Here is a 27,686-nt window from a genome sequence, read left to right as displayed (position 1 = left end):
CAGGGTACCAGGTGTACCCTATGTAGTACATGTGACTTAAGCTCCACCAGTGCAGTAGAAGTGCCCTTTGCAACAGCTGTAATAGAAAGTGTCCTGAAAAGGTGAGGTCTGCCCTCCTTGTCCTCTCTCCTTTGTCTCGGATGGAATACGGGCTGCTGCCCGGTCCATGATGTGAAGATTGTAAATAACAGATAAACGAGACAAGTAGCCAGGATTCCTGGTACCCAGGAGACCTTCACATGATTGCCTATGCAGTTTTTTTCTTTTTAAAAAAGATTTACTTTTTCTAGAGAAGGTTTAGGTTGGCTGCTAAATTAAGAGGAAGGTACAGCGAGTTCCCATATACCATCAGGCCCCACAGACCCACAGCCTCCCCCACCATCAACATCCCCATCACAGAGGTACATGTGTTACCACCTATGAACCTGCGCTGACACGTCATTATGCATATGGACACCCAGAGTCCATAGTTCACATCAGGGTTCACTCTTGGTGTTTACGGCCTATGGTTTGGATAAATGTGTAACAATATGTATCTGCCATGATAGTATCACATAGAGTATTTTCATTGCCCTGAAAACCCCCTACACAGACTTTTACATGAGAAATTAATCTTATATTGTTATTGGGTTTTCTGTCACAGACAAGCCTAGTATGTAATTCTCACAGAAGCAGAAAGGTACAAAAGACTTCCATAACTTGTCCAAAGTCTTAGCATTACCGTGTTTAAAAAAAAAATCCATTGCCCACATTCTCCACCAAAATAAAAAATATCAGATGATAAATGATCTTCCCAAAGAATGGGTTATGATTAAACACTACAGAACATGGCACATAGTAGGCTGCGGCGACTGAGGATGGACAGGCGAGTGGTACTGCAGACCAGGATGAAGACAGGTGGGGGTGGTGATCTCTCAGGAGGCTGTCACTGCCTGTATCCTGCTTCATGGTCAGGATCTTACCTGCATCGTGTCTGTTAAACATCTTATATTTTACCCCTAGTCTGAGTGGAGGGAATCTGTTTGCAAACTGGGAAGCCAACGGTAGCCTCCCTGGGAAATGAGTCTGATTGCTGGGTCTGCAGCGAGATGCCTCTGTCGTCCTTGGGACTTTCTTGAAAAATTGACCCTGTAAGCATCTGCCTCCAAAGTTTGCCCACCTCTTGGATTCTTGATACTCTTTGCTGCTGGTGTCTGTATTGCGTTTGTGGTATTTGGTTGCAGTGCCCCTCGATATCTGGGACCCCAGAGATATCTGGGAAGAGGGGTGGGCCAACACGGTAAGGGTCGAGCAGAATATGTAGGGGTGAAGTGTACTGTTATGCCATTTAAGATGGCTGTTCTCTTGCTTTCTATGCATTCCCCTGCTTAACCAGTCCCGGCTGCATTCACATGCCTATCCAATCCTCTTAATTCTAGGGCTTAATCAATCCCTGGTAACCAATGAGACTACCTGACATCAATTGGGCCTGTAAATGGTAGCCTCCTTCTCCCTCAAGTAGCGAAAACTGCTGCCGTGTCCTGCCTGCTCCACAAGGTGGGGTGTCACTCCAGGACCCCTTGTGTGATATCCCCTGTCCCTAAACCATTGATGTCTCTGTTGCTGTCTCCCAGCTCTTTCTTCAGTCTGGCCCAACTACAAGGTTTGCAGGCCTGTGGGGTGCAGCCCAACACATACCATGCAGATTTGAGCCCTAAGAGGCAGGTCTCTAGAGGATTATAAGAAGCACTCACCAAAGGGCTGTCAGGACGGGGGGCCCCAATGCACCAAGCACCACTTTTTTTGGTGACTGGTGACATGAGTGAGTGAAACCATGGCCTGGCTTCTGAGGATGGGGTCTAATCTTTTCACCCACATCTGAAGTGGATCTAGCCTCCTGCTTTGGGTGACTACCAGGTTTGTCCCCCTGGCTCTGGCCCCTCTCCTGGTAGGAGGCTGCAGGCCTGGCCTCCTGGTAGGGAAGCCTGGTGCTGCCTCAAACAGCTGCATCTCCTGAGGCACACACACCCACCTGGCACCTTCTTTCGCCAGGACCAGACATTAGGAAGCTTGCTTTCTCCTGGAAGGAGGATGGTTGGGAAACATGACACCATCCCAACAGGTTTACCTTGAAGCTGAAGGGAGCCTGATCTAATTTAACTCAGAATAGATATGTGGTCCCTCCTGCATCTGAGGGAAGACAATGGCATCTGTGGGAAGCCTTGGCTAGCTGCAAATAGAGTCTGAACTGATTGTGCTTTGAGATAGAATGTGTGTCTGTGCCCAGTCATTTGTAGTGACCGACTCTTTGCAACCCCCATGAACTGTGTAGCCCACTGGCTCCTCTGTTCATGGAATTCTTCAGGCAAGAATATTGGATTGGGTTGCCAGTTCCTTCTCCAGCAGATCTTCCCAACCCAGGGATTGAACCCAGGTCTCCTGCATTATAGGCAGATTCTTTACCGCCTGAGCTACCAGAATGGACTTCATTAAAGTCAGATTTGAGTGAGAGTGAAGGAGGGCAAGAGAACGTACACACCATTATATGGCAGCCCTGAGAATACGAAGGATACAAAGCACTGAGACTCTTCTGGAGGCTCCGGGAGATGGGCTATATTGGTCAGTGGGCTGCTGTTGGGGGAAGTGCTGGTCCTTACAGCACCACCCCTGCGGTGTTTGGGGAACTCTGGAGGAGTCAGTGCCCTCTCTCCCCCACTCTCCCTCCATCTTCCTCCCCGATTCCAGTTAGTTCTGCTTGTTGCATGCTGGGCCAGTGTGGCCTGTGTGACGTGATGACCCTTCCAAAGAGAAAGACACTGTACTTTTGTCCAACTTCAAGAGATGCAATGACTGCTAAGAAAAGCTTAAAATACCATAAGCTCAGAGAGAAAAAGAGCCAGAACTCTTTGAAACAGAACCAGGGGGCCAAGGCACAGGACAACCTTCTCCCCAACCTAGGGAGCTAGGAGTGTGAAAAGCCACTACCTGCAGCTCCAGGTGGTGGCAGCGGTGCTGGCACAGCATTCAGGGCAGTGTGTGCCTGTTCAGAGTGCGGGTGAGTGGTCTTTCCTTCAGGAGACAACAAGGGACTCGAAACACAAAGTCAACTTTCCCTACAGAGCGTACTCTGTCTCTAGGCTCCCTTGGTTTCGTGTCAAATCTCATTTTGGGGGGCCAGATCTTTATCTTGTGTATGTATGCGTGTGCAAACACACATGCATACACACACACACTAACTTATGAAACTAGGAAGTGTCAACCACTGAAGATGTCAATCACTGAAGATGTCAACCACTGAAGTAAATATCTGTCTCCCTTACAATGGAAACGAATCATCCAGTAGTTTGGGTTTTTTATTTAATTGGTCTGATCATGCCAGCTGACTCTGAGCACGCAGTTCTGCCTTTGGAGCTCAGCTCCAGTGAGACTTGGCTGCTGCAGAACATGTGTGGAGGCCAAAGAACACCGAGCATCAGTGGGAAGATGTTCAGCTCTCAGAGACAAGGAGAGTCTGAGCATCCTTCAGGTGGAGACTTGGCCCTCGTTCCTCAGGCTGCAAACACTTGTGATGGGACTCCTGGTAAGCCCTATTTTCTCAGTTGGATAATATATACTCAGCCCCTAGGGAGGTATATGTATGGGCATTGTGCATGCTGCAAGTGCTAAGTCGCTTCAGTCATGCCCAACTCTTTGCGACCCTATGGACTGTAGTCTGCCAAGCTCCTCTGTCCATAGGGATTCTCCAGATAAGAACACTGGAGTAGCTTGCCATGCTCTCCTCCAGGGGGATCTTCCTGACCCAGGGTTTGAACCCATGTCTCCTGTGGCTCCTGTACTGCAGGTGGATTTTTTACCACTAGCACCATCTGGGAAGCTATATGGGCATCTCAGTGCACCCATCTCACTGGGTGCATGGGTCCAGACATTTCTGGGATGACTCTAAGCATCTGTTTATGTGAGAAAAAGGGGAAGAACTGAGGAGGCTCATGGGATGGGTGGTGTATCACTTATCTATCATTGTGTGACCAATTACCCTAAACCCAGCAGCTAAAAATAACAAATGTTGGTTCTCCCACACATTCCTATGAGGCAGGGATCTGGGAGAGGCTGATGGAGCAGGTAGTTTTGGCTGAGGGTCTCTTGTGATCTGCAGTCAAGTTTTCAGCTCACGAAATGGGGCTGCCATCCTCTGAAGGCTTGACTGTGGCTGGAGCATCCACTTCTAAGCTCACTGTTGTGGCTGTTGGCAGGAGTTTCAGTGCACTGCCTGGTGGGCCTCTGCACAGGGCTATTTATGGCATGGCAGCTAATCTACCCAGAGCAAGAAAGAGCAGCTCCAGTGTCTTTCACAACCTAATCTTGAAAGTGACATAACCATCACTTTCATCTACCTTATTCAACTGGACGCAAAGACCAACCATAGTAGAGTATGGGAGGGGATGAATCAAGGGCGATGCCAGGAGGCAGGGCCCATTGGGGAACACTGAGGAGTCTCGTTACCACAGATGGGAAAATATCAGGAATTAGGGTCACTCTCTATTAGCCTCCTCATCTCTCCAGGGCACCCTATGAGATGAGAGCAGAGATCACCCTGATTGGTGAGAGAAAAGTAAAGAAGCCTGAAAGGAGAATGACATTTTACAGGGCTACAATATCCTGATAGAGATATTCTGAAGGCTAATTTCTGTTATCTTTTTTCTATGCTTTTTTGCAATCTTCTCAACTTCCTCACCATGTCAATCAAGCCCTGCCAGGGTGAGAAGTGAGTGTCCAATGTCAAGTGAATTGCAGTCTAAGGGCTTCTCCTGTGTGTAGTGACTGGCTATCTTGGATTTTCTCAGAGTTCTGAATTTCAGTTCAGTTTAGTTGCTCAGTTGTGTCTGACTCTTTGCGACCCCATGGACGGCAGCATGCCAGGCCTCCCTGTCCATCACCAACTCCTGGAGTTTACTCAAACTCATGCCCACCAAGTCGGTGATGCCATCCAACCATCTCATCCTCTGTTATCCCCTTCTCCTCTTGCCTTCAATCTTTCCCAGCATCAGGTGGCCAAAGTATTGGAGTTTCAGCTACAGCATCAGTCAATGAATATTCAGAACTGATTTCCTTTACAATTGACTCCTTGGATCTCCTTGCTGTCCAAGGGACTCTCAAAAGTCTTCTGCAACACCACAGTTCAAAAGCATCAATTCTTTGGTGCTCAACTTTCTTTATAGTCCAACTCTCACATCCATACATGACTACCGGAAAAACCATAGCTTTGACTAGATGGACCTTTATTGACAAAGTAATGTCTCTGTTCTTTAATATGTTGTCTAGGTTGGTCATAACTTTTCTTTCAAGGAGCAAGCGTCTTTTAATTTCATGGCTGCAGTCACCATCTGCAGTGATTTTGGAGCCCCCCCAAAATAAAGTCTGTCACTGTTTCCACTATTTTCCCATCTATTTTCCATAAAGTGATGGGACCAGATGCCATGATCTTAGTTTTCTGAGTCACACCCAGAAAACTAAATCAAGGCAAATTTGGCCTTGGAGTACAGAATGAAGCAGGGCAAAGGCTAATAGAGTTTTGCCAAGAGAACGCACTGGTCATAGCAAACACCCTCTTCCAGCAACACAAGAGAAAATTCTACACATGGACATCACCAGATGGTCAACACTGAAATCAGATTGATTATATTCTTTGCAGCTGAAGATGGAGAAGCTGTATACAGTCAGCAAAAACAAGACCAGGAGCTGACTGTGGCTCAGGTCATGAACTCCTTATTGCCAAATTCAGACTTAAATTGAAGAAAGTAGGGAAAACCACTAGACCATTCAGGTATGACCTAAATCAAATCCCTTATGATTATACAGTGGAAGTGAGAAATAGATTCAAGGGGTTACATCTGATAGACAGACCGCCTGAAGAACTATGGACGGAGGTTCGTTCTGAACTTGGTCACTGGTAAATCAGGTCCACGAATGAACTGATATCATCCAGAACTTGCACCCACTATTGAGGGGCCTCCCTGCCCCTCACGTCTCCTCCAGAAGTACACTGGGAGTCTTACTTGGGTGTGATGGGGAAAATTGAGGGCAGGGGCCAGGGGAATGTGGTCAGACCAGAGGAAATGGAGTTTAATGCTATGAGGGAATTTCAGAGGGAGAGATGGTGCCCTCGCTCTGCTGGAAACGGCATAGGAAACAACGGTGCCAAAATGCCATATCATCACTCGGAGAGAACTGACCACAGGACTTTGGTCTGGCTCCCATAGAAATATGAGCTCTTGGATTTCCAGCATGCTCTCAAGAAGATGCTTCCTGCTCTCCTCTGAGCCCAGGCCCTGCCAGGGACCGCTCTATTCCAGGCTCCTGGAAGGGTGGGGAAGCGCCTTGGTCGGGCAGTGGTGTGGGACCTGCCAGATGCAGCTGTCTGGTTGGAGACCACTCGTCCTGAACCAGCCTCCCCCCTGATGCCAGTGGGTCATCAGAAGGATTCCTTCTTCTCTATCACTCCCTACTCATCAGCCCAGCACTCTGTATGGACATGGAGATGTCAAGTGTTAAACAAAAAACCTAAAGTTGATAAGTGCCAACAGTTTTGCTGCATGAAATGGCCCCAATTTGACCTGAATCCCTTGCTCTCCCAGCCACTCCAGGCTTGGCTGCCAGTTGCATATGTTTGGAGGGGCCCCCAACCTGTCATGGCCCATCCCACCCTATTCTCCACAGCGCTGATGACTCCAGCAAGGAGTCTGATGTCAGGCCTTCCATCTTTACCATCACCGAGTGCAGATAACAGTGTCCACACTGAATCTGAAGATGCTGCTTCTTAGGTCAAGTGTCAGAAAACACAGGCATTCCGAGCACAGAGGCCCACAGCACACCTTGAGGGACATACACATGCCCACCCCGGCCGCCCGCGGGGAGCCCGCCATATCAGCTTTCCGGCCATCACCCTCCATCTTCATTCTGACCCAGGGAAGCATCACTAGGAAGACAGTGAGTCAGAAAGCAGAAAGCACCAATGCTCAAAGGCCACCCAGGCATGAGCGATGAGGAGGGGGAGGGGAAAGATCAGTGAGTGGATTTACTGACCAACGAGAGCCAGCCAGCCCCAGGCCTCCCAGATGGATGCAGATGTGGCCGCATGGGCAGCTGTCGGGCTCGAACTGATGAGTGAGCTTGTCCCAGGCTGCAGAGGAGATGGGGAGATGGCCGGCCATGGACCTGTCCTCTGGGCAGAGCCCAGGCCCCTCACATGCTCACTCAGTGCCTCTCAGCCCCGCACCCACCTCCACCCACACTGCACTCTAAGGAGCTTCCTCAGTGTCTCAGGGAGCCAGACTTTTCTATTTTTTCCCAACTTATTGTCAAAAAGCCTGTCTTATTTGGAACACTTTCTCATCTGTTTCTAGATGAAGTCTCTTAGAAACACTCTAGTAATTTAAAATCAGCCAGCAAGCCACTCGCCTTAGCCCTGTTTTCATTAAGCCAGAGACCACTGTGTTTCCTGAAATTCATTAAAACAAAATAAGATTGCACCTGAGAACCGAATGGACCACGGGGAGGGGACAGAGTGAAGCATGGTGCTCTAGGCCCTTGGAGGAGTGACCAGTCACAGATTCCGGGGCAGAAGATCTGTAAACTGAACCCATCAGTCAGTAATGTTTACTCAGCTCCCAGAGAAGGGAAGGCACAGTGTCTGGTGCTTACAGTGGGAAAGATAATAAAAAGTTAGGTTCAGTGTGTAAAACACGGGTCACCAGCAGGGCAAGCGATCAGAAGTACATAGAAAAGAACTCAGCTAACTTGTAGGACCACACTACCAGCCAGCCAACCAACCAATGAATCAATCAACAGTGTCCACCTGATTCATGGTAACCTGCACCAGCCCAGCGCCGGGGACTCGACAGGCTGAGTCAAGTGCCGAACAGGCCTCAGAGAAGCTCCTGCCAGGCAGGTTGAGCCCTGGGTGCATTTCGGAACCGACATGCTCCCCGGCTGGCTTCTCTCCTGGGCTTTCTGGATGCAGGGTCACACCACACCGGGGCTTGCTGCAATGGAAATGAACTTCACTCAAACCTAATCTAATTTTCATATTTCCCTGGCCAGCCTGAGAGACAAGTGGGGAGAAAGAAAGAAGCCAAGGGGGTAACACACCAGGTGTGGGGTCAAGTGTCAGGAACATGAGGAAGAAGAGAGAGAGAGTCAGGGAGGGCCCACGCGATGGGTGATATAAATGAGCTATCAGTGGAAAGCTGGGGCCTCAGGTGGGGCCCAGCTGATGCAGCCACACAACACACTGCCCATCACTGATTCATATACTTTTAGCAACTGATTTTCAGTTGCTAACCTATGGACAGGTTGAACATCTGCTCCCTACCTGGACTGGCTGTCATAACTTTACTTCATGCCTAACAGTTACACCTACATGTCCGTGCACCTATCATAGCGGGGCTGGCAAGGAACGGTGGAGGGGCAGATGAAAATCCATCAACAGAAAGCAACCCACAGCTTCTGTCATCTTATGACACTCTCAACCAAGAACCTATAAATGACTCCCCATTGCCAACTGCAATAATTCCTTTCATAGTTGCCAGATGCTCAAGGAATAACTTGATCTGGGCTTACGTTTTCTGTTTATCATCACATCCATTAAGAATATTACCGTTATTGAGTTAATCCCACTCTGTTGTCCATAAACCACGCTCTTAATGCCCCAAGCTGCCTCAGCCGACAATGCCCTTTGTCCCAGCATCCTTCAAGGCCTGGCTCAATTCCAGTGTTTCCCTATAGCCTTCTTCAACTGCTCTGGGCCATCTTTGTCTAAATATTTCCTCCACTTAGCCCTCACTTCCTCACTCAGCACTTGGCAATGCATCTTGGTTCCTGGTTCACTGTTCTCTGTTTCATGTTCTTTGTCCTTGCTCTCCAATGAGATTACATACTTTTCACAGTGGCTTGGTTTTCTATGCTGCCTGGCCCTTCCCAGACACACTTGCGACTTTCATATCACCAAGCTCTAACAGCACAGAAGAGGTCTGATCGATGTTTAACAACTTAAAAATAAATCCCATTGACTATGCATCATCTTATGGAAAGGAAGGCATATTAACACCAATATTCTTTATGTTATTCGCATCATCTTATACAGTGTAGGAACCACCTCTACCAACCCCTTCTTTTTACTTCTATGTGAGAAAACTGAAGCCCAGAGAGTATAGCTACTCCCTAAATGTCACACAACCCAAGACCCCAAGTCTCCTGCCTTTCTAGCTCAGTCTTCCCACTGCACCACGCCCATAGGAAAAGCCCAATCTGCTCACTCTCCACCAGCACGGATCTCCAGGAATGGGACTGGAAAGGTGAACCATCAGGATGTTTGGTTTCTCTACGTGTACTATAAAGCACTCACAGAGCTCAAGGTTCTCTTCCTAGTAATATATTTCTAGTTCGTTTTCACTAAGGAGATAACAAAAGAATTTAAGTTTTCCAAATTCGAAAGCAACCTCCACTAACAGATGACTGCTTGCCTCCCCTGCAGTTCCCAACATCTCCAGTAACTGTAAAATCCAGCCATCGAGCTAGGAGTTTCCTTTGAGGAGCTTTATGGCTTCTCTTAAAGAAGTTGCCTTTGATTTATGCTGATCATGTCTGACAGTCAGCATTTCTCTTAATAATAATCATAAATAAGTGAGACAAGGTCACCTCGCATGCAAGGAGCGTATCTCCACTGCCATATCCATTAGGGAGCCCAGGATCTACAGCAGCTGCTCACAAAGGTTCGATGCCCTCAGCACTCCCTATGAAATCCCATCTCTGGCACCAAGCCCGGTGCTTTGATTGTACACCAACAGCCAAACCTAACGAGGGACCTTCAGAGAACACATTTCCAAACAGAGGCAGCACCAAGCAAGGACATGTGCAGGGTCTGTGGTCCATTTTCCAAGTAGTTGCCTTAGTTTTTCTTCCCCTCTACTCCAGTGCAACAGCCAAACCAAACAATTCAAATAAAAAAAAAAAGGAGTCAAGCTATTGAAAGAATAAACTGGATAGGTAGATTCAAGATGCTAAATTAGAGTATGTGAAAGCACTCTGTAACACTCAAATGTACATGAGCACATAACAAATGTCTCACAATAATCTGGATTTTGAAGACAAAGATTGGGTAGATTGTAATGAATAAGGTTTATCGAACAAGTATTGGGAAGGCCAGACCTTTTTTTTTTTTTTTTTTTTTTTGCCAAAGGCTCTGGCTTAAACTTTCTTGTTATTTTTAGTAACCACTATCAGTACATTTTAATGCCCTTGACTCTGAAAATAGGACTCAGCAGTTGTCATGTCATGCTGAATAGATTTCTGTTCTCCACTTGTATTATATGGGATTCTGCTCCCAGGTCTGGTGGTGAGATTCAGGGCCCAGGGCCTGATGTGGGGCACCATCAAAGTGAATCAAGGCCTGATGCACACAACACCTGGGAAATAAAAACGTCGAGATTCTGACAGCCACGATGACTCCCAAACATGCAGGGAGGCTAACATCCTCATGGTATTTCATAATCTGTGATGGGATGGGTGGATGGGGCAATCTATTAATACCTCATAACATCTAGAATTACAGCATGACTCTGTTGTCCCCTGAAGTTTTTTTTTTTTTTTTGAGGCAGACAAATGGTTTATCGTGTGCACTGACCACAGTCCTTACATCTGAATTAGAATATTCCAGAGTTTGTGCCTGTCTGTAGTGTGAGAATAGGAAAAAGCAACCCTGGGGTTGAGAGAAAAAAACTTGAGAAGCAGTTGCTGGCTGGAGCAGCTGCAGGAAAAAGGAAACCTTTCTTTTGGGTCTCATCTCATCTTTTAATTCCAAATGTGCTGGTGGCATCAATATTCCATTGAGCAATGGTTTCTGAGAGCTCCAGGTTCTACAGAAGGAGCACAGTGTAGCTAAGGACAGGCTAGGAGGGCTGGACAACAGGCCACTCACACATCAACCAAGGTGCAGAACTGCATGTGAGGCTCTGCAGGAGACAGCTTTCTTACAAATGAGTCCTGTGCTAAACATGAGTGGCGGCAAGTTCTCTGAAGGCCGTTTAAGAGCAAAGATGAGTCAGCAAAATTCTCAAGTAGCTAAAGATGTCCTTGGTTTCTTCTGTCTTCTCTCTTTGTCCCTTTCTCTTTTTACTGACCTTTCACCTCGCCTACCCTATGGCCACCTGAGCCATCAGCTCTGACCTAGGTCCTCTTCTCCTTGCCCATCACAACTTACTATCACATGTTTCCCCAAACTCCAAAGAGACAAATCAGTGGGCTTTATACACAGCAGTTCCTCCAGAGGACTTATTTGTCTTTTGATAGGAGATTCCTGGACATAGCAAAGACTTCCTCCAAAAGCATGCATTTTGGTTCCATAGTGAGGGGGTGGTGTGCTGTGTGTGTGTGTGTGTGTGTGTGTGTGTGTGTGTGTGAATGTTGGATATTTCAGGCCTGACTATTCCACCAGTGTGTGTGGAGGGGGCAGTGGGGTGGAGGTGGGGTTGCCCCCACTGCACCTTCCATAAGACAGTGGGCTTCATTCCACCCCAGAGAACGGCTGCTAGGCTCTGGGAACCACTGGGTCATAAGGGTAGCTGCTGCTGCTGCTGCTAAGTCACTTCAGTCGTGTCTGACTCTGTGCGACCCCATAGACAGCAGCCCACCAGGCTCCCCCGTCCCTGGGATTTTCCAGGCAAGAACACTGGAGTGGGTTGCCATTTCCTTCTCCAATGCATGCATGCTGCTGCTGCTGCTAAGTCACTTCAGTCGTGTCCGACTCTGTGCGACCCCATAGACAGCAGCCCATCAGGCTCCCCCGTCCCTGGGATTCTCCAGGCAAGAACACTGGAGTGGGTTGCCATTTCCTTCTCCAATGCATGAAAGTGAAAAGTTAAAGTGAAATCGCTCAGTCGTGTTCGATTCTTAGCGACCCCATGGACTGCAGCCTACCAGGCTCCTCCGTCCATGGGATTTTCCAGGCAAGAGTACTGGAGTGGGATGCCATTGCCTTCTCCGAATGCATGCATACATGCATGCTAAGTCGCTTCAGTTGTGTCTGACTCTGTGCGACCCTATGGACAGCAGTCCACCAAGCTCCTCTGTCCACAGGATTCTCTAGGCAAGAATACTAGAGTGGGTTGCCATTTCCTTCTCCACGCAAGTGTAGCTACAATGACCTGATCCCTTGAGTGGTTCTAAACTGCAGTATTCTTGGTCCTTGAGCAGAGAAACCAGGTGTCTGGGGTCAGAATGGGGAGATCTCATGCAGGAAGAGGCCTCTTCCCGCCCCCCACACCCCCACCCTCCACAACCCATGGCTGGTGAGTGAGGAGTGGTGCCCTGGGGGCCTGCCTTCTCTCTGGGCTGAGACTGACCAGCATCACTGCCTGAAGCCTGAGTGATGCCCTGACGGAAGGTTGGTTTTGACAGTGATGGCTCTGTCCCCAGCAGGTGACAGGTGGCCGGGACAGGGGTGCCTTGGCTCCCATCCCTGCATCCCAGGGCCCACCCCACGCCCACCAGGTACCCACGTCTACCTGAGTTGGCGCGCTTCTTTGGGGCTTTGAGGCTGCGGCAGCGCCCGCCCACGGAGCTGCTGTTCTCACTCATGGAGTCCTGGGTGGACGATGCACTGCCAGTGGCCTCGCTGTCGCGCATCATGCTCTCATAGCCACTGCTGCCGCCGCTGTGGTAGAAGAGCGCCGTCTTGCCCATGGCGGGCGGCAGCTCCCCGCTTAGCACGCTGCTGTTGTCGCTGCCGTGGCCGCTGCTGCAGCGGTGGGGCCGGCGCGGCGGTGTGATCTTGCTGTAGGGCGAGGGCAGCGGGGCGGTGGGCGGCGGGCGCTCGTCGGTGGGTATGGCGCGGTCCTCCGCCTCGGGGCCCGCGCGCCCAGGCGGCCCTCGCCCGCCCGCGCCGCCCTGCAGCAGCTCCGAGATGCGCCCGTTCACCGCCCGCAGGGGCAGCTTGGATGCCAGGCCGGAACCCCGGCTCCGGCTCAGCGACTGGGTGGACCAGGACATGTGCTTCCCGCCGGGGGGCGGCCCGGAGCTCTGGCCCACGGCCTGCGGCAGGGACTTGGTGGAGAAGCTCAGGGTCTTGGTGGTGGAGGTGGACAGGCTGCGGGCCTTGGGGCTGGCCAGGAGCAGCTTGCTCACGGCGGAGATCTTGGACTGGCTGGCCTTGGGCGAGGCCCCGGCGGACTGCGTGGGGCCCGGGTTGGTGGGCGAGGCCCCGGCGCTGCGGCCCGGGCTCCTCCCTGTGCGGGGCATTGTGCTGTCCTTGCCCGTGTGCAGCCGGGAGCTCATGGAGGACAGGCTCTCGGCCCTCTCCAGTGAGAGGCATTCGTAGTGGCTGACTGTGGTCCTACCCAGAGAGTTGGTCCGGCTTGCCAGCTGCTCCAGCTTGGCGCTGAAGAGCTTGCTGCTGCTGCTGGCATCCTTCATCTTGCTGCTGGGCTCGTCGGGGAAGCTGGCCAAGAAGGGTGCAGGTTGGTTCAAGGGGCTGCTGGAGCTGCTGCTGCAGGCACTGTGCTGTGGGCTAGCCCGGTTCTTCTGGTCCAGGCTGGACTTCCGGACAGGGGGCAGCGGGGGAGTCCCTTTGGGCCGAGCCAGGACACAGTGCTTGGGGGACGCTACCTTCTTCTCCAGGGTGGCCTTGGAGGGCTGGGTGCTGGAAGCCGAGCCAATGCCGTTGGTCTCTGAGGCGCAATGGTAGAAGAGGCTGTCTAGCTCCTCCTGCCTGCTGGCTTTCTGAAAAGCCCTGGGAAGACTGCTGGACTTCAGGCTTTTGTTGAGATGCACGGGGCTCTGGGCAGCCACACTGGGCAGGGCCATCTCACAGCCATCCACCACTCTCCTGAAGTTGTCGGCCCCTGGGGAGGCAGACACCTCACCACTACTGTTGCTCAGCCTGTCACTGGGGCTGGCCTTCTTGTCCTGTTCTGCTCTGGCCTCAGGCTTTGGGGGGCCCATGGCTGTCTCAAACCTACTCCCTTCTTCATTGGGATAAGCATTCTCTTTTTTTACCTCCTCTTCTCGTTTCAGCCAGGGGTCCTCAAATTTCATCTCTTTCTTTGCACCACTTTCCTTGCTCTCCTGGGACTGGGCTGCTTTGGGGACTGAGCTGACGGTGGCCAGGGACACCTCAGGCTCTTGGACGTTTCGGGGGCTCATGGAGATGCAGGGGTATACTGTAATGTTGGTCTTCATGGGGATGTACCCTTCGCAGTTGCTCAGACTGGCCGTATTAGAGATGGTGACCATGGCTTTGCCCAGGGTGGATATCTTGCAGCCTTTGATGGGGGCTGCCTTATTGAAGGAGTCTTCCCCCATTTCAGACAAGATGAGCAGGTTGTCGGGGCCTGCCTTGGGCTTCTCCCGGCACACCACCGCAGTGTTCTGGATGCTGCTGACAAACTCCGAGGCAGGAGGATCTGCCATTGCTTCCCCGTGCCCAAAACATGCCTGTGCTATGAAACTGTGGCACGGCTGCTCACCGTCACTGCCTGTGCTCATCTCACTCAGCCAGGAGCTGATGGAGGAACGTCTGCTCCCCGCCTCCCGGGCCTTCTCGTCCAGGTTCAGCTTTGGGAGGGGCAGGAACTGCGTGATGCTGACCTCGGACACAGGAGCCACGTTCGAGTAGCACTCCAGGTCCTCGCTGATGCTGCCGATGATGCTGACGGGCCGGGAGCCTGAGGCCAAGGCCTGCACCGAGCAGTCGCTGTTGAAGCTGATGATGCTGGTGGGGCGGCCACTGTCTAGCACCCCGCTGATGGTCAGTTCCTCCACCAGCGTGAACACCAGCTCATCCTCACCATTCAGCTCCAGAGGCTGCTGTACTGTCACCATCGTGGTGCTCAGAATCTCCTTCTTGGAATCTGGGGAAGTTGCTGCCTGATGATCGTCATCCACAGGGGTTTCTGGGAACCCTTCACTCCCAGTAGACATGGATTTCTTCAAAACCTGGGGACTCATTCCAACCGGGGGCGTGCGTACCTCGGGCTGCAGCAGGGACTCACTAGACACTATGCCTGAATCCTTGCTCAAGGTGGGCAGTGGGGCCGGAGAAGGCAGGACCCCCTTCTGGGTGTAGACTTTGCATCTCTGGGAAGGAGAGCTGGCCGGCTTGTACTCTGAGGTCTTGGACAGACTGGCAATGCCCAGCCTGGGGGAGCCCATGGGCCTGGGCTTGCCTTCCACAAAGCCGCAGGAGTTCAGGCTTTCCCGGCTGCTCCGGAGGCTGGGGCTCTGCGCGAGCTGGGAAGAACTGTGCTGGCTGCTGCTGCCGGGGATGCTCCGGGGTGAGGCAGGGGTGGGGCTGTTGGTGAGCAATGAGGCAGGGACCGGGGAGTGATTCCTCTGCACCTTGGAGGCCGGGGGCTCCACACCTTCTCTGTCTGTCAGCTGGCCGTCTGAACCATCGTCTTCCTTATCAGACTCACAGAGCGGACTTGCTCCGGCTGCCTGGCTCAATGGGACACTCTTGCCTGTCTGCTCCGCCCCAAACTGGGCTGGCAGCTCTTCGAAGGGGAACTTGCTGGGCTCCTCGCTGCCATCGATGCAATCCAACCTCTCCTGCAGCTCGGCGAACGTGTTGCACTTCAAGCAGTCCCCTTCCGATTTGCTGGCACCGGCCTCTCCAGCCTCCGTGGACCGGCTGTCACCCCTGGCCTTTTGCAGGGCTGGCACGATAGGGACAAAATCTGGGGGCCCCTCGTTGTCAGTGAGCTCCTTGTCAGAGAGGGCTGTGCCATTTGGCCCGATATAGATGACCGTGTCGCAGGACTGCTCGCTGCTGGAGGAGTAGTCAGGGTCGCTGGACAGGTGAGGGATGGGGAAGTCTGACTCGACGGCGGCCCTGGCGTGGAAGGGTCTTAGCTGGGTGGGCCTGCGCATTCTGCCTTCCTCACAGGAGCTCTCTCCCCCAGAGGAGCTCGATGTGTACTGTGAGTGAGAGGGAAACAGTTAGTGTGGTGTCGTGGGGCAACTGGCCAGGTGACTGGCAGAGGCCATTGGCTCCACGCAGGCCATCCAGACCCCGGGCCATTACCCGAGTGTGCCAGGCCAGGTGCCCCAGCTCTGCATGTCATGCCCTCATACTACTGTGAGGCTCACTGGGGAAGCAGAGGCTGCTCATGAAATGGGGTGACCAGCCCAGGTCCCATGTGACCTCCTAAGGACTTGAGGGGGTCACTAGTTTGCACACCCAACCATGTATGACAGTTTGTGCCATGGGACACTGGTTGGAAAGATGTGCTTTTGACCAAATATATGTGTGTTTATATATTTCTTTTATATATATATATATATATATATATATATATAGGAGGGGAAAAAGCCCCCACAAATCACCAGCTGGCCACAGACCAGACTGACCACAATCATAATGATTTTCTCAGACATTCTTGTCATACCGCCACTGTCCTGGCTTTGCCTCTGCCTGAGAAAATGAGCCCAGTGGTTTCATCAGCCAGAATCAACCACTGAATTAACAGGACAACACCCCTTGGCCTGAAAAGTGCTTCCTGGAAATGCACAGGAAGTAGGGTCCCCTGAGCAAGGAGTAAACTAACAGTCTCCTTTGGGATCAATCAGTTGAAGGACCAAGGTAGGCAAGATACAAACTATGGATATTTCCCATCGCTCTTAAAAATTTTCACCTCAAAGTCGCAATCGTTTAAACTCTCTAACGTGAACCAAGCACTCCCCATTAGGAGTCCAGGCTGGATGACTGAGGAAATCACCAGCAGTGGGGAGGGGACGGGACTTCTGTATCCGCCAGGAGGTAGTCCTACCCCGAGGTGGATGCTGAGCCAGGCCTTCGGCAGCCAAGCTCACCAGGCCCCTGGTGCTGGGGGGTTAGAAACAGTGATTCCGCTCTTTCTGACTCAGTTCCAGGGCAGGGCTTCGAAAGCTGCTACATCCTCCGCACCCAGCAAACCCCTTACCTTCGTTTTCTTTTTCTTCATCCTCAAGACTCGCGAAGCGATCTGGATGGTGGACAGGGTTTCGGCGTAGTTCCCAGCGGCGGCAGAGATGTGAGCGATCATGGTGGTGCGGCAGTTCACGTTCCCCAGGGACTCCCGCAGCAGCATGGTGAGCTTGCTTTCTCTGCCAACAAAGTGAATTAAGGCTGTATTAGTGGGCCATGCTTCACTCTGGCTGTCAGGGTAGGACTTCAGGCCCCTACATGGCTTGCTGTGGGCAGTGGGGTTCCCCCCTCCTTTTTTTTTTTAATGCGTACTAATTAACATCATCTTCTACATGAAGCTATTTGTAGTTGGCAGCTGAGCAAGTGCTTCTAACCCCAAGGATGGATAGCACCTCCCTTGGCACCACTGTCCTGGCTGTGATGGGGCATTCCTGTGTGTCTATGCATATGACACTGCCCAAAATGAGGCCTGGGAATAGAAATGAGAGGCAGGGATGGGGAGAAAGCAACTCTGTGACCCGTGATTGGGCATGCTATCTGCATATCGGGCCTTTCTCTGCAAATTTCCATACCAGGCAATCCCTGCAATAAAAAAAGCACTTTTCCAGCCATGAACTTGTATTGAAGAGCTATGTGTTTATAATACATGCAAGGTTTCTTTGGCCAAGGAGTTGCACCCACTTTAGTGCCATTGTCTCTTAACATATATTTGCACATGGTAGTGACAAAGGAAAAGATATTCATATTCCTGATTAAAACCGGGGACACACAGACATAGACCCAAGCACTCAATCAGCAACAGAAGGCAGAACTTTCTAGAAGGACTCCTCTGGGGATTTTGCAGGTGCTGTGTGGGGCCAGTGTCCTGGGTAATGAGGCCCAGGAGTTTAGAGATGGTGTTTCTAGGCTCTTTAAAAAGTGATCTGAAGGAACGACTCATGTTTTTTCTTTCATTCCTGAACTTGTCTTGACATTCTTCCTGCCTTGCTTTTAAGAGGCTTCTGCTTACGTCATCATCAACTCTTGCCTCTTAACTGCTGCCAAATGTCATTTTGTCTCTGGAGCCGTCCCTGATCCTAAAGTCTGAGGGAGCCTCTTTGCTTCCCATGCCCTGTGTTGAGTTTGTTTTGCCAGAGGAGAGGGGATTTGTCCTCAGGCTTGTAATCCGGTTGTCAGGGCCTCCCTTGTGGCTCAGATGGTAAAGAATCTGCCTGCAATGCAGGAGACTCAAGTTTGATCCCTGGGTCAGGAAGATTCCCTGGAGAAGAGATTGGCTACCCACTCCAGTATTCTTGGAGAATTCCATGGACAGAGGAGCCTGGCAGGCTACAGTCCATGGAGTCACAAAGAGTCAGACACGACTGAGTAACTAACACTTTCACTACTTTCAGCAGTCAGCCATTGCCCCCCTCTCTGCCCCCCACCCTCCCCCACCCCAGTCAGCTCTCTGGAGAGAGACTATCCAGCTCAGGAGACCCCGTGTGACATGCAGGCCACTGTCAGCAGAGATTAGACCTCAGAGACAGAAAACCACTTCACATGTGACCTGCATCAGACCTTCAGGGAGAACAGACTTGTGTAAGAGCAATAGCTTCCCCTTTCCATCTGGGACCAATTAAGGTGTCAGTTCGGAGATACTGGGCTCACTATGGCTCAGTGCCAGTACAATTTAAAAATATATCATAGTTTCCCTTCAAGGAAAACACTCAGTGATAAAAGCGGTGGAACGAGAATGCTATGGACTGAATGTTTACATCTCCCCCAAATTCATGTGTTGCAGCCTAACGTCCCATGTGATAGTATCTGGAGGTTGAACCTTTGGGAGGTGATTAGGTCATGAGCGTGGAGCCCACATGAGTGAAATTTTTACCCCTATACAAAAGAGCCTAGAGAGCTTCCTTGTCCTTTCTGCCATGTGCGGGAACAGTGAGAAGATAGCTACCTATGAGCCAGGAGGCAGGGCCCCACCAGGCACAAATCTTCCAACACCTGGATCTCAGATTTCCAGCCTCTAGAACTGTGAGGAATTCACTTAAGTCCCTCAGTCTATGGGATTCTGTTATAGCAGCTTGAACTGACTTGGACAGAAAAGTAAGTGGGTATGGAGGAGGAGCCCTCCAGCCCTAGCTCCTGGCTCTAAACATTTATCTTCCTTCAAAATGTCTATCAGGAACATCATGGAAACCCCCAGAGCTGACAACCAGATGGGGAAGTCAAGTTTCCTTCCTGGCACACATTCTCAGTACAGACACTGTACATGGATAACTCTAAGCCTTTGTCTTCCATATGGGAAGTGGGAGATACATCCCATCAGAGTTAAGTTGTGATCATGTATGGTTAATTCTTATTAGTTATGACAGTTATTTTTATTAAGTCTCCGGGAACACTGAGCTAGTGAATGCTGAGCTGTGCCCCTAGGGGAAATATGTGCGTTTATGTTCCTGAGACCCCTGGGTCACAATATTTCATCAATTGATCAACACATAACCTTGTTTTATGTGCATATCTATTTAAAGACATCCTAATTTCTATTTCTTATAAATAATGAATTATATGTACCTTCTATATAATAAAACACTAGCTGAGAAGGATTTAACATTTCCTTGACCCTGGGTAACATGACCATAAATTTCTTTGGCTTTCAGCCTTACAATATTTTCCACTATGCTTTAAAAGAAAAAAAAAAATGAGCATATTATGAATCCACCAGTACAGCCTGTTTCCACAGTATCATCATGCACTTCGATGTTACTTGAGTACTTTCCAGAACTTTGATGCATATACATCAGTGAATTTCCTCTTCCTGGATGTACCATATTGTTGATTCATTAACACTGAACTCACACCAACAGCACTATATTGTGCCTGAATGAAGCTTCTCTCACACATGTATTTTTTCTGTAAACCACAGCCTTCTTGCACTACACAACTGCAGCACTATACCTGGGGGCTACTTTACACAGTGAAATCACCAACAAAAAGCAGAGAAATACAAAAAAGTGTCACTAAATAGACTGCAAAAAACACCCTTGTTTACATGATGAGAGATGAAACAAGAAGACAAAGCTGTTGGCTTGTCCAGTCTCAGCTGGGAACATGTGCATTGGGTGGCTCAAACTTTTTATTACTAAGCATGTCTGCAAATTACAATAAAACTATGGATTTTGAACATAATTCACAACATTGAATCTGAAAATGATTCTGAGAATCAACTGTACTATGAAGTTCCTACTGATGAGTCTTGTTCATCAGTTGCTCTGCTGAAGGCACACCCCAGTTATTTATCCACATGGCCCTGTAAAGGCCCCAGGAAAAGATACCAAAGACAAAACAAACAGATACAGCATTGTTGTATCAAACTGTTTGCCCTGTGTGTTTCCACATGATTCCCCCATTCATAAGTCAATCATGGGACAATTTTTTATTTTTAAGTCCACATTGTTGGAGGAAGCCAGGGCCTATGCGTTGCTTGGCAACAAGCATTTTAGCTCTCCTTTGGAAAGCCAGTAAAACTGCCAGGAAGATTGTTTCACATGGGCCTCTCTAGACTCTAAAACATACCTGATGAGAGTGAAAGATGGTGGCTATAAAGTTTTTGTTTTTTTCTACCTCATCATGACCCTTTAACTTGGAACAAAGACAATTAAGTTGGGAAGAGAAGGTGAAAGAAGGGACAAACTGTAGGTTTGACTCACTGTCTTTGGCAGGAAAATAAAAAGAGTGAAAAGTTTCTAGGGCAGTGATCAGTTCAAACTCAGTCTGCACCTCTGCATAGACACCGAGGCAAGAGGAACAGGAGAGCACAGGTGCAGAACTGCTGGCCACCGAGCCCCAGGGCCAGGGTGGGTGAGAACTTAGACCTGGGGACCCGTGCGAGAAGGATGGGTTGGGCGGGACGGGAAAGGATGGGCGACAGAGTAGGGTTGACTGGGGTCTGGGAAGGACCGTGCTGCTCTTCTTTCAGACAGTCACGTTCTATGCACACACATTCCACTTCCCTCCCACCCCACTGCACACATTTTTTAAAACAGTTTTTTAGAAAAATGTCTTGCTTTTCAAAATAAGTCAACCTTTTATTAGCCATAGCAAGAGAACACCAAAAAAATAGCATAACGAGTAAATTTTCATTAATTTTATAAGAACATGACAGAGCACATAGTACTCTAGGACACGAGCTGACCAACTGAGGCCCGCCAGCCCAATCCAGCCCCCTGCCTGTTTTTGTAAATAAAGTTTTATTGAGACATGGCCACACTAATTTGTTAACATATTGTCTCTGGCTGCTTTCACACGACAACAGCAGAGTCCATATATTTGCTATCTGGTCTTTTACAGAAAAAGTCCATTGACCCGTGCTCTAAAGTATTGACAAAAAGTGGTTTCATTTTAGACAGAGTGCCAAAAATTTATCAACAAGAACACAGAGGTATGTCTTAATTTCCTTGTATATGTGCTTGGTCGCTTCAGTCATGTCCAACTCTTTGTGACCCTATGGACTATAGCCCATCAGGCTCTTCTGTAGATGCAATTCTTCAGGCAAGAATACAGGAGTGGGCTGCCATTTCCTTCCTATTCAACAGTCTCTTTCTGACTTGACAGTTGTTCCTGTTGTCTTTCTTTCAGTTCATCTGTCTTTCTTTCAGATGTTTCCTGAAGGGAGAGCTTTAAAAATCAGCAGCATGGAAATAGGCAGAGGAACAAGCGCTGGTTTTAGAAATCACTCAAGCACCAGGACACAGTCATCAGCGACTGCCCTTTCATTTCCTGTGTGATACAGAAGCAGAGGCTGTCCTTAAGGGGCGATGAGGCTGCTCACCCTCCAACTCGTTAACTTGTGAATGTCTACAGCGGCTCACTCAAATAGCATTTGGTGAATGTGGGCCCTCAGGAGGCCATCCTGCAGACTCTGAGGATGTGCAGAGCAGAGGCCCTAGAGCCTACTACCCAGTGAGGGAGACACACAGGTAAACACATGTTATCTGACTTTGCTGGTGGTCCAGTGGTTAAGGATCCACCTGCCAGTGCAGGGGACACAGGTTCGATCCCTGGTCTGGGAAGATTCCACATGCCACAGAGCAACTAAACCTGTGCTCCACAACTACTGAGCCTGCATGCTGCAACTACTGAAGCCCAGGAGCCTAGAGTTTATGCTCCACAATAAGAGAAGTCACTGAAATGAGAAGCCTGTGCACTGCAACTCTCTAGAGTAATCCCCACAACTAGAGAAAGCCTGAGAGCAGCAATGAAGACCCAGCCCAGCCCAAAATAAATAAAATGTTAAAAACCCAACACATTATCATACCATCCATTAAAGCCAATGACAGAAGAGCAAATCTAAAACAGCACATGATAAAGAAAGACCCTCAAGACTGGGAGCGCCCCCACCATCACCGTAACTCCCTGATGGCTGGGAGCACCCAGACTTCAGTGGGTATAGCACAGTTCTCTCCTTGGCTGAGATTCTCCTATGTGGCCTGGCGTCCAGGGATGTATCTGCTTGAGGCTCCCCCTGAACCCAACAGAACTCTAAATTCCTTTCTGAAAGGACAATCTGGAATCTCAAGATCATTGTTCACTGACCCTGAGAGTTGGGAAACTGTCCCAACTGGTAAGTTGGTACAGGGCCGCCAGGGTCACACATTTGCAATGTTGGCCAGGTAATCTCATAAGAAAATAGATGTTCCTTTCATGACAGCTGTTAAATATATTTCTTCCCCAGAAAGGAGGTGAAGAACTCTGGACGTAGGAAGAAAGGCATCTACTGACCATGTTCTTTTGAAGAGTAGTGAGCTCTGAATCACCAAGTTGAGCAACTCAAATACAGCACCATGGATGGGCCAGCCCTTCTTCAAGGCCTGATTCTTGTGGGAGAGAGCCATAAATGTCCACTTATAGACATGGATCTGTTTTAAAAAATATGCCTCCTTCAATGCAAACACAATGAGGGCACAAAAAAAAGTAAAGTGACTTATATTAATTCCTAATGAAACAAAAGGAAAGGAACTTAGTTAACCTAGAAAATTAATCTCCAGAACAATGTGCAAGAGAAAGATTCCTGTGGGCAGCAGACATAAAAATCACAAAGACATACACACATGTGACCTCCCAGACATATACACAGGCATGCTCTTTTTTAGAAAAAGGAGACAGTGCTTGTTTATTTTTAAGCAATACCACATTGGTGTTGAAGAATGGAAACCATACACACAGAATTCTTACAGATGTCAGATCAAGATAACAACCAGGGTTTATATGCCAGGAAAATTCTGGTATCCCTCATGTTGTTAAGGATATGACTCTGGAACTACATTGCATTCTAGAAACTCTCCCATTTTCTACCCATTTTACCTGTAAACTGCCAGAATGTATTGTAGAGCCCCAAACAGAGCTTGAGATGTGGGCAAGAGATGCCAAGGATGGATGCAGCTCCAAGATTCTAATCTCCCAGCCTTAGACCCCAAACACCAGGCCCCTTCATCTACCCACTGACCACCAGGAAGAGGAAAAAAAATAGGAAGAAAGAACAGAAAGGAAAAGAAGGACCAGAGATAGGCTAAAGTCATGAACTTGCACAAGTTTCTGGCTCTGCTACAGCCTCTCTCCCGCTGACCCTGCCTCCTTCCCATTCACATCCTACTGGTCTGTGAACATCCTTTTCTACTATTGTCTGAAGAGTCACCGGTGTCCTCCTGAGCCCAGCTCAAGTATTGAGGACAAGGGTCCCAAGACACCAGGACCTATAACCCAGTGCTCCCGGCCCAGGTGGTCCACATCTGAGTGGTTCTTTATCTCTCACTAGAAAGAGTGTTCATTGTGCAGAGGGTAGATTGAGTCGCCAGGCCCCCAGGTGAGGGCAGCTCTCATGCCTCTGCTTGTCTTTATTTGTGAGACTACTGAGCTGTGACGCTGAAACACATATGTCCACAAGGAAAAAATCACTTCACTTGAGTTTATTTCCCTGTAAGGGATGGGTAGTCCCCTGTTCAGGGTTGCTTCACAGACATTTACACGTTTGGGAGAAGACTTCACACGCCTTTTTGCACGGGAAGCTGTCTGCTCCACAGGAATGGCCATTTCTCAGCAATGTTCCCTTCAAGGATGCCAACATTTCAGGGCATGAATTTTCCGGTTTCTGGTACTACAGAACAGCCCAAAGCTTGGTACAGGCCAAGCTATCCTACTGGCATACCCAAAAGGAGTTCATGAAGTTAAAGGGCTTTTGACTCAGTTTCAGATACTACTCCATTTGTACTGCAAACGGTGTGAGCAGGTCTGTGCTGTGGGATGCTAAGAACAAGAGTGCGTAATCCTGGCAACCTTGATAGAGAAGCATGGTTCTCAGGTCTTCCAATGAGGGTGACTTTAGCTTTCAGAATAAACCATTGGCTAGAATAGCTGCCTGCATCTGGCATGGGTGTTTGAGGTACCTCTGCCATCATTGGCATGCAGCAGTGTGGGAGATGGTGAGACTGTTCATCAGAGGAGAGCTTAGAAGAGGACCATATGAAGAATCACCCACTGCCAACTGATGGACCAGCCTTTATGATCCAACCAATATGGTGCCTGATATGAGTTCATGCCTTACCTAACCTGAGACCATCTGTTGGTGGAGGTGCTGAGAGGAGTCACAGTTAGCCTAACTGTTCTCCATAGAGCTCTTTATTAAATACTATAGAACTCTATTTTAAATACTGTAGAATAGTGCCAGATTTTATTTTCTTGGGCTCCAAAATCATTGTGTATGGTGAGTGCATATTATGCATGTATGTATGGTGACAGCCATGAAATTAAAAGCTACTTGCTCCTTGGAAGAAAAGCTATGACAAACCTAGACAGCATATTAAAAAGCAGAGACATCACTTTGCTGACAAAGGTCCATCTAGTCAAAGCTATAGTTTTTCCAGTAGTCAAGTACCAGTGTGAGAGTTAGACCATAAAGAAGGCTGAGAACTGAAGAATCGATACTTTCTTTTTTAAAAAAGTTATTTTAATTGGAGGGCAATTACTCTACAATATTGTGATGGTTTTTTCCATATATTCACATGAATCAGCCATGGGTGTACATGTGTTCCCCATCCTGACCCTCCCTCCCACCTCCCTCCCCATCCTATCCCTCAAGGTCATCCCAGTGCACCAGCCCTGAGCACTCTGTCTCATGCATTGAACCTGGACTGGCAATCTATTTCACATATGGTAATATACATTTTTCAATGCTATTCTCTCAAATCATCCCACCTTCGCCTTCTCCCACAGAGTCCAAAAGTCTGTTTTTACATCTGTGTCTCTTTTGCTATCTCACATGAAGGGTTATCAATACCATCTTTCTAAATTCCATATATATGCATTAATATACTGTATTGGTGTTTTTATTTCTGACTTACTTCACTCTGTATAATAGGCTCCAGTTTCATCCACCTCATTAGAACTGATTCAAATGCATTATTTTTAATAGCCAAGTAATATTCCACTGTTTATATGTACCACAGCTTTCTTATCCATTTGTCTGCCGATGGACATCTAGGTTGCTTCCATGTCCTGGCTATTATAAACAGTGCTGCGATGAACATTGGGCTACATGTGTCTCATTCAATTCTGGTTTCCTCGGTGTGTATACCCAGCAGTGGGATTGCTAGGTTGTATGGCAGTTCTATTTCCAGTTTTTTAAGGAATCTCCACACTGTTATCCATAGTGGCTGTACTAGATTGCATTCCCACCAACAGTGTAAGAGGGTTCCTTTTTCTCCGCACTCTCTCTAGCATTTACTGTTTGTAGACATTTTGATAGCAGCCATTCTGACTGGCGTGAGATGGTACCTCATTGTGGTTTTGATTTGCATTTCTCTGATAATGAGTGATGTTGAGCATCTTTTCATGTGTTTGTTAGCCATCTGTATGTCTTCTTCGGAGAAATGTCTGTTTAGTTCTTTGGCCCATTTTTTTATTGGGTTGCTTATTTTTCTGAAATTGAGCTGCAGGAGTTGCTTGTATATTATTGAGATTAGTTGTTTGTCAGTTGCTTCATTTGCTATTATTTTCTCCCATTCTGAAGGCTGTCTTTTCACCTTGCTTATAGTTTCCTTTGTTGTGCAAAAGCTTTTAAGTTTAATTAGGTCCCATTTATTTTTGCTTTTATTTCCATTACTCTGGGAGGTGGGTCATAGAGGATCCTGCTAAGATTTACATCAGAGAGTGCTTTGCCTATGTTTTCCTCTAGGAGTTTTATAGTTTTTGGTCTTACATTTAGATCTTTAATCCATTTTGGGTTTATTTTTGTGTATGGTGTTAGAAAGTGTTCTAGTTTCATTATTTTACAAGTGGTTGACCAGTTTTCCCAGCACCACTTGTTAAAGAGATTGTCTTTTCTTCATTTTATATTCTTGCCTCCTTTGTCAAAGATAAGGTGTCCATCGGTGCATGGATTTATCTCTGGGCTTTCTATTTAGTTCCATTGATCTATGTTTCTGTCTTTGTGCCAGTACCATACTGTCTTGATGACTGTGGCTTTGTAGTAGAGCCTGAAGTCAGGCAGGTTGATTCCTCCAGTTCCATTCTTCTTTCTCAAGATTGCTTTGGCTATTCGAAGTTTCTTGTATTTCCATACAAATTGCGAAATTATTTGTTCTAGTTCTCTGAAAAATACCATTGGTAGCTTGATAGAGATTGCATTGAATCTATATGGGTATTTGGGTAGTATACTCATTTTCAGTATATTGATTCTTCTGATCCATGAACATGGTATATTTCTCCATCTATTTGTGTCATCTTTGATTTCTTTCATCAGTGTTTTATAGTTTTATATATATAGGTCTTTTGTTTCTTTAGGTAGATTTATTCCTAAGTATTTTATTCTTTTTGTTGCAATAGTGAATGGAATTATTTCCTTAATTTCTCTTTCTGTTTTCTCATTGTTAGTGTATAGGAATACAAGGGATTTCTGTGTGTTAATTTTATATCCTGCAAATTTACTATATTCATTGATTAGCTCTAGTAATTTTCTGGTGGAGTCTTTAGGGTTGCAGATCCTCTCCTTTATGTAGAGGATCATGTCATCTGCAACAGTGAGAGTTTTACTTCTTCTTTCCCAATCTGGATTCTTTTTGTTTATATTTCTTCTCTGACTGCTGTGGCTAAAACTTCCAAAACTATGTTGAATAGTAGTGGTGAGAGTGGCCATCCTTGTCCTGTTCCTGACTTTAGGGGAAATGCTTTCAATTTTTCACCATTGAGGATAATGTTTGCTGTGGGTTTATCATATATAGTTTTTATTATGTTGAGGTATGTTCCTTCAATGCCTGCTTTCTGGAGGGTTTTTATCATAAATGGATGTTGAATTTTGTCAAAGGCTTTCTCTGCATCTATTGAGATAATCATATGGTTTTTATCTTTCAATTTGCTAATGTGGTATATTACATTTGTTGATTTGTGGATATTGAAGAATTCTTGCATCCCTGGGATAAAGCCCACGTGGTCATATTTTTAATATGTTGTTGGATTCTGTTTGCTAGAATTTTGTTAAGGATTTTTTCATCTTTGTTCATCAATGATATTGGCCTATAGTTTTCTTTTTTTGTGTGTGGCATCTTTGTCTGGTTTTGGTATTAGGGTGATGGTGGCCTCATAGAATGAGTTTGGAAGTTTACCTTCCTCTGCAATTTTCTGGAAGAGTTTGAGTAGGACAGGTGTTGCTGCTGCTGCTGCTAAGTCGCTTCAGTCATGTCTGACTCTGTGTGACCCCAGAGATGGCAGCCTACCA

General features: G+C 48.0%; 1 protein-coding gene across 1 annotated transcript in view; it reads right to left on the bottom strand.

The window, feature by feature from the left end:
- KIF26B (kinesin family member 26B) overlaps window positions 1-27,686 on the bottom strand; it is a 518,582-nt gene that overhangs the window by 12,006 nt on the left and 478,890 nt on the right. The window contains exons 11-12 of the mRNA XM_086344948.1: window positions 16,950-17,112; window positions 12,537-15,945 (exon numbers count right to left, since the gene is read on the bottom strand). Of these exons, the coding sequence (XP_086201074.1) occupies window positions 12,537-15,945; window positions 16,950-17,112 (3,572 nt within the window). The remainder of the gene's footprint in view (window positions 1-12,536; window positions 15,946-16,949; window positions 17,113-27,686) is intronic.

This window comes from Bos grunniens, chromosome 16 (genome assembly GCF_055505025.1).
Source record: "Bos grunniens cultivar Pamir isolate PY7600 chromosome 16, Bosgru_T2T1.0, whole genome shotgun sequence".
Classification (NCBI taxonomy): domain Eukaryota; kingdom Metazoa; phylum Chordata; class Mammalia; order Artiodactyla; family Bovidae; genus Bos; species Bos grunniens.
This window is presented reverse-complemented; position numbering and strand designations above follow the sequence as displayed.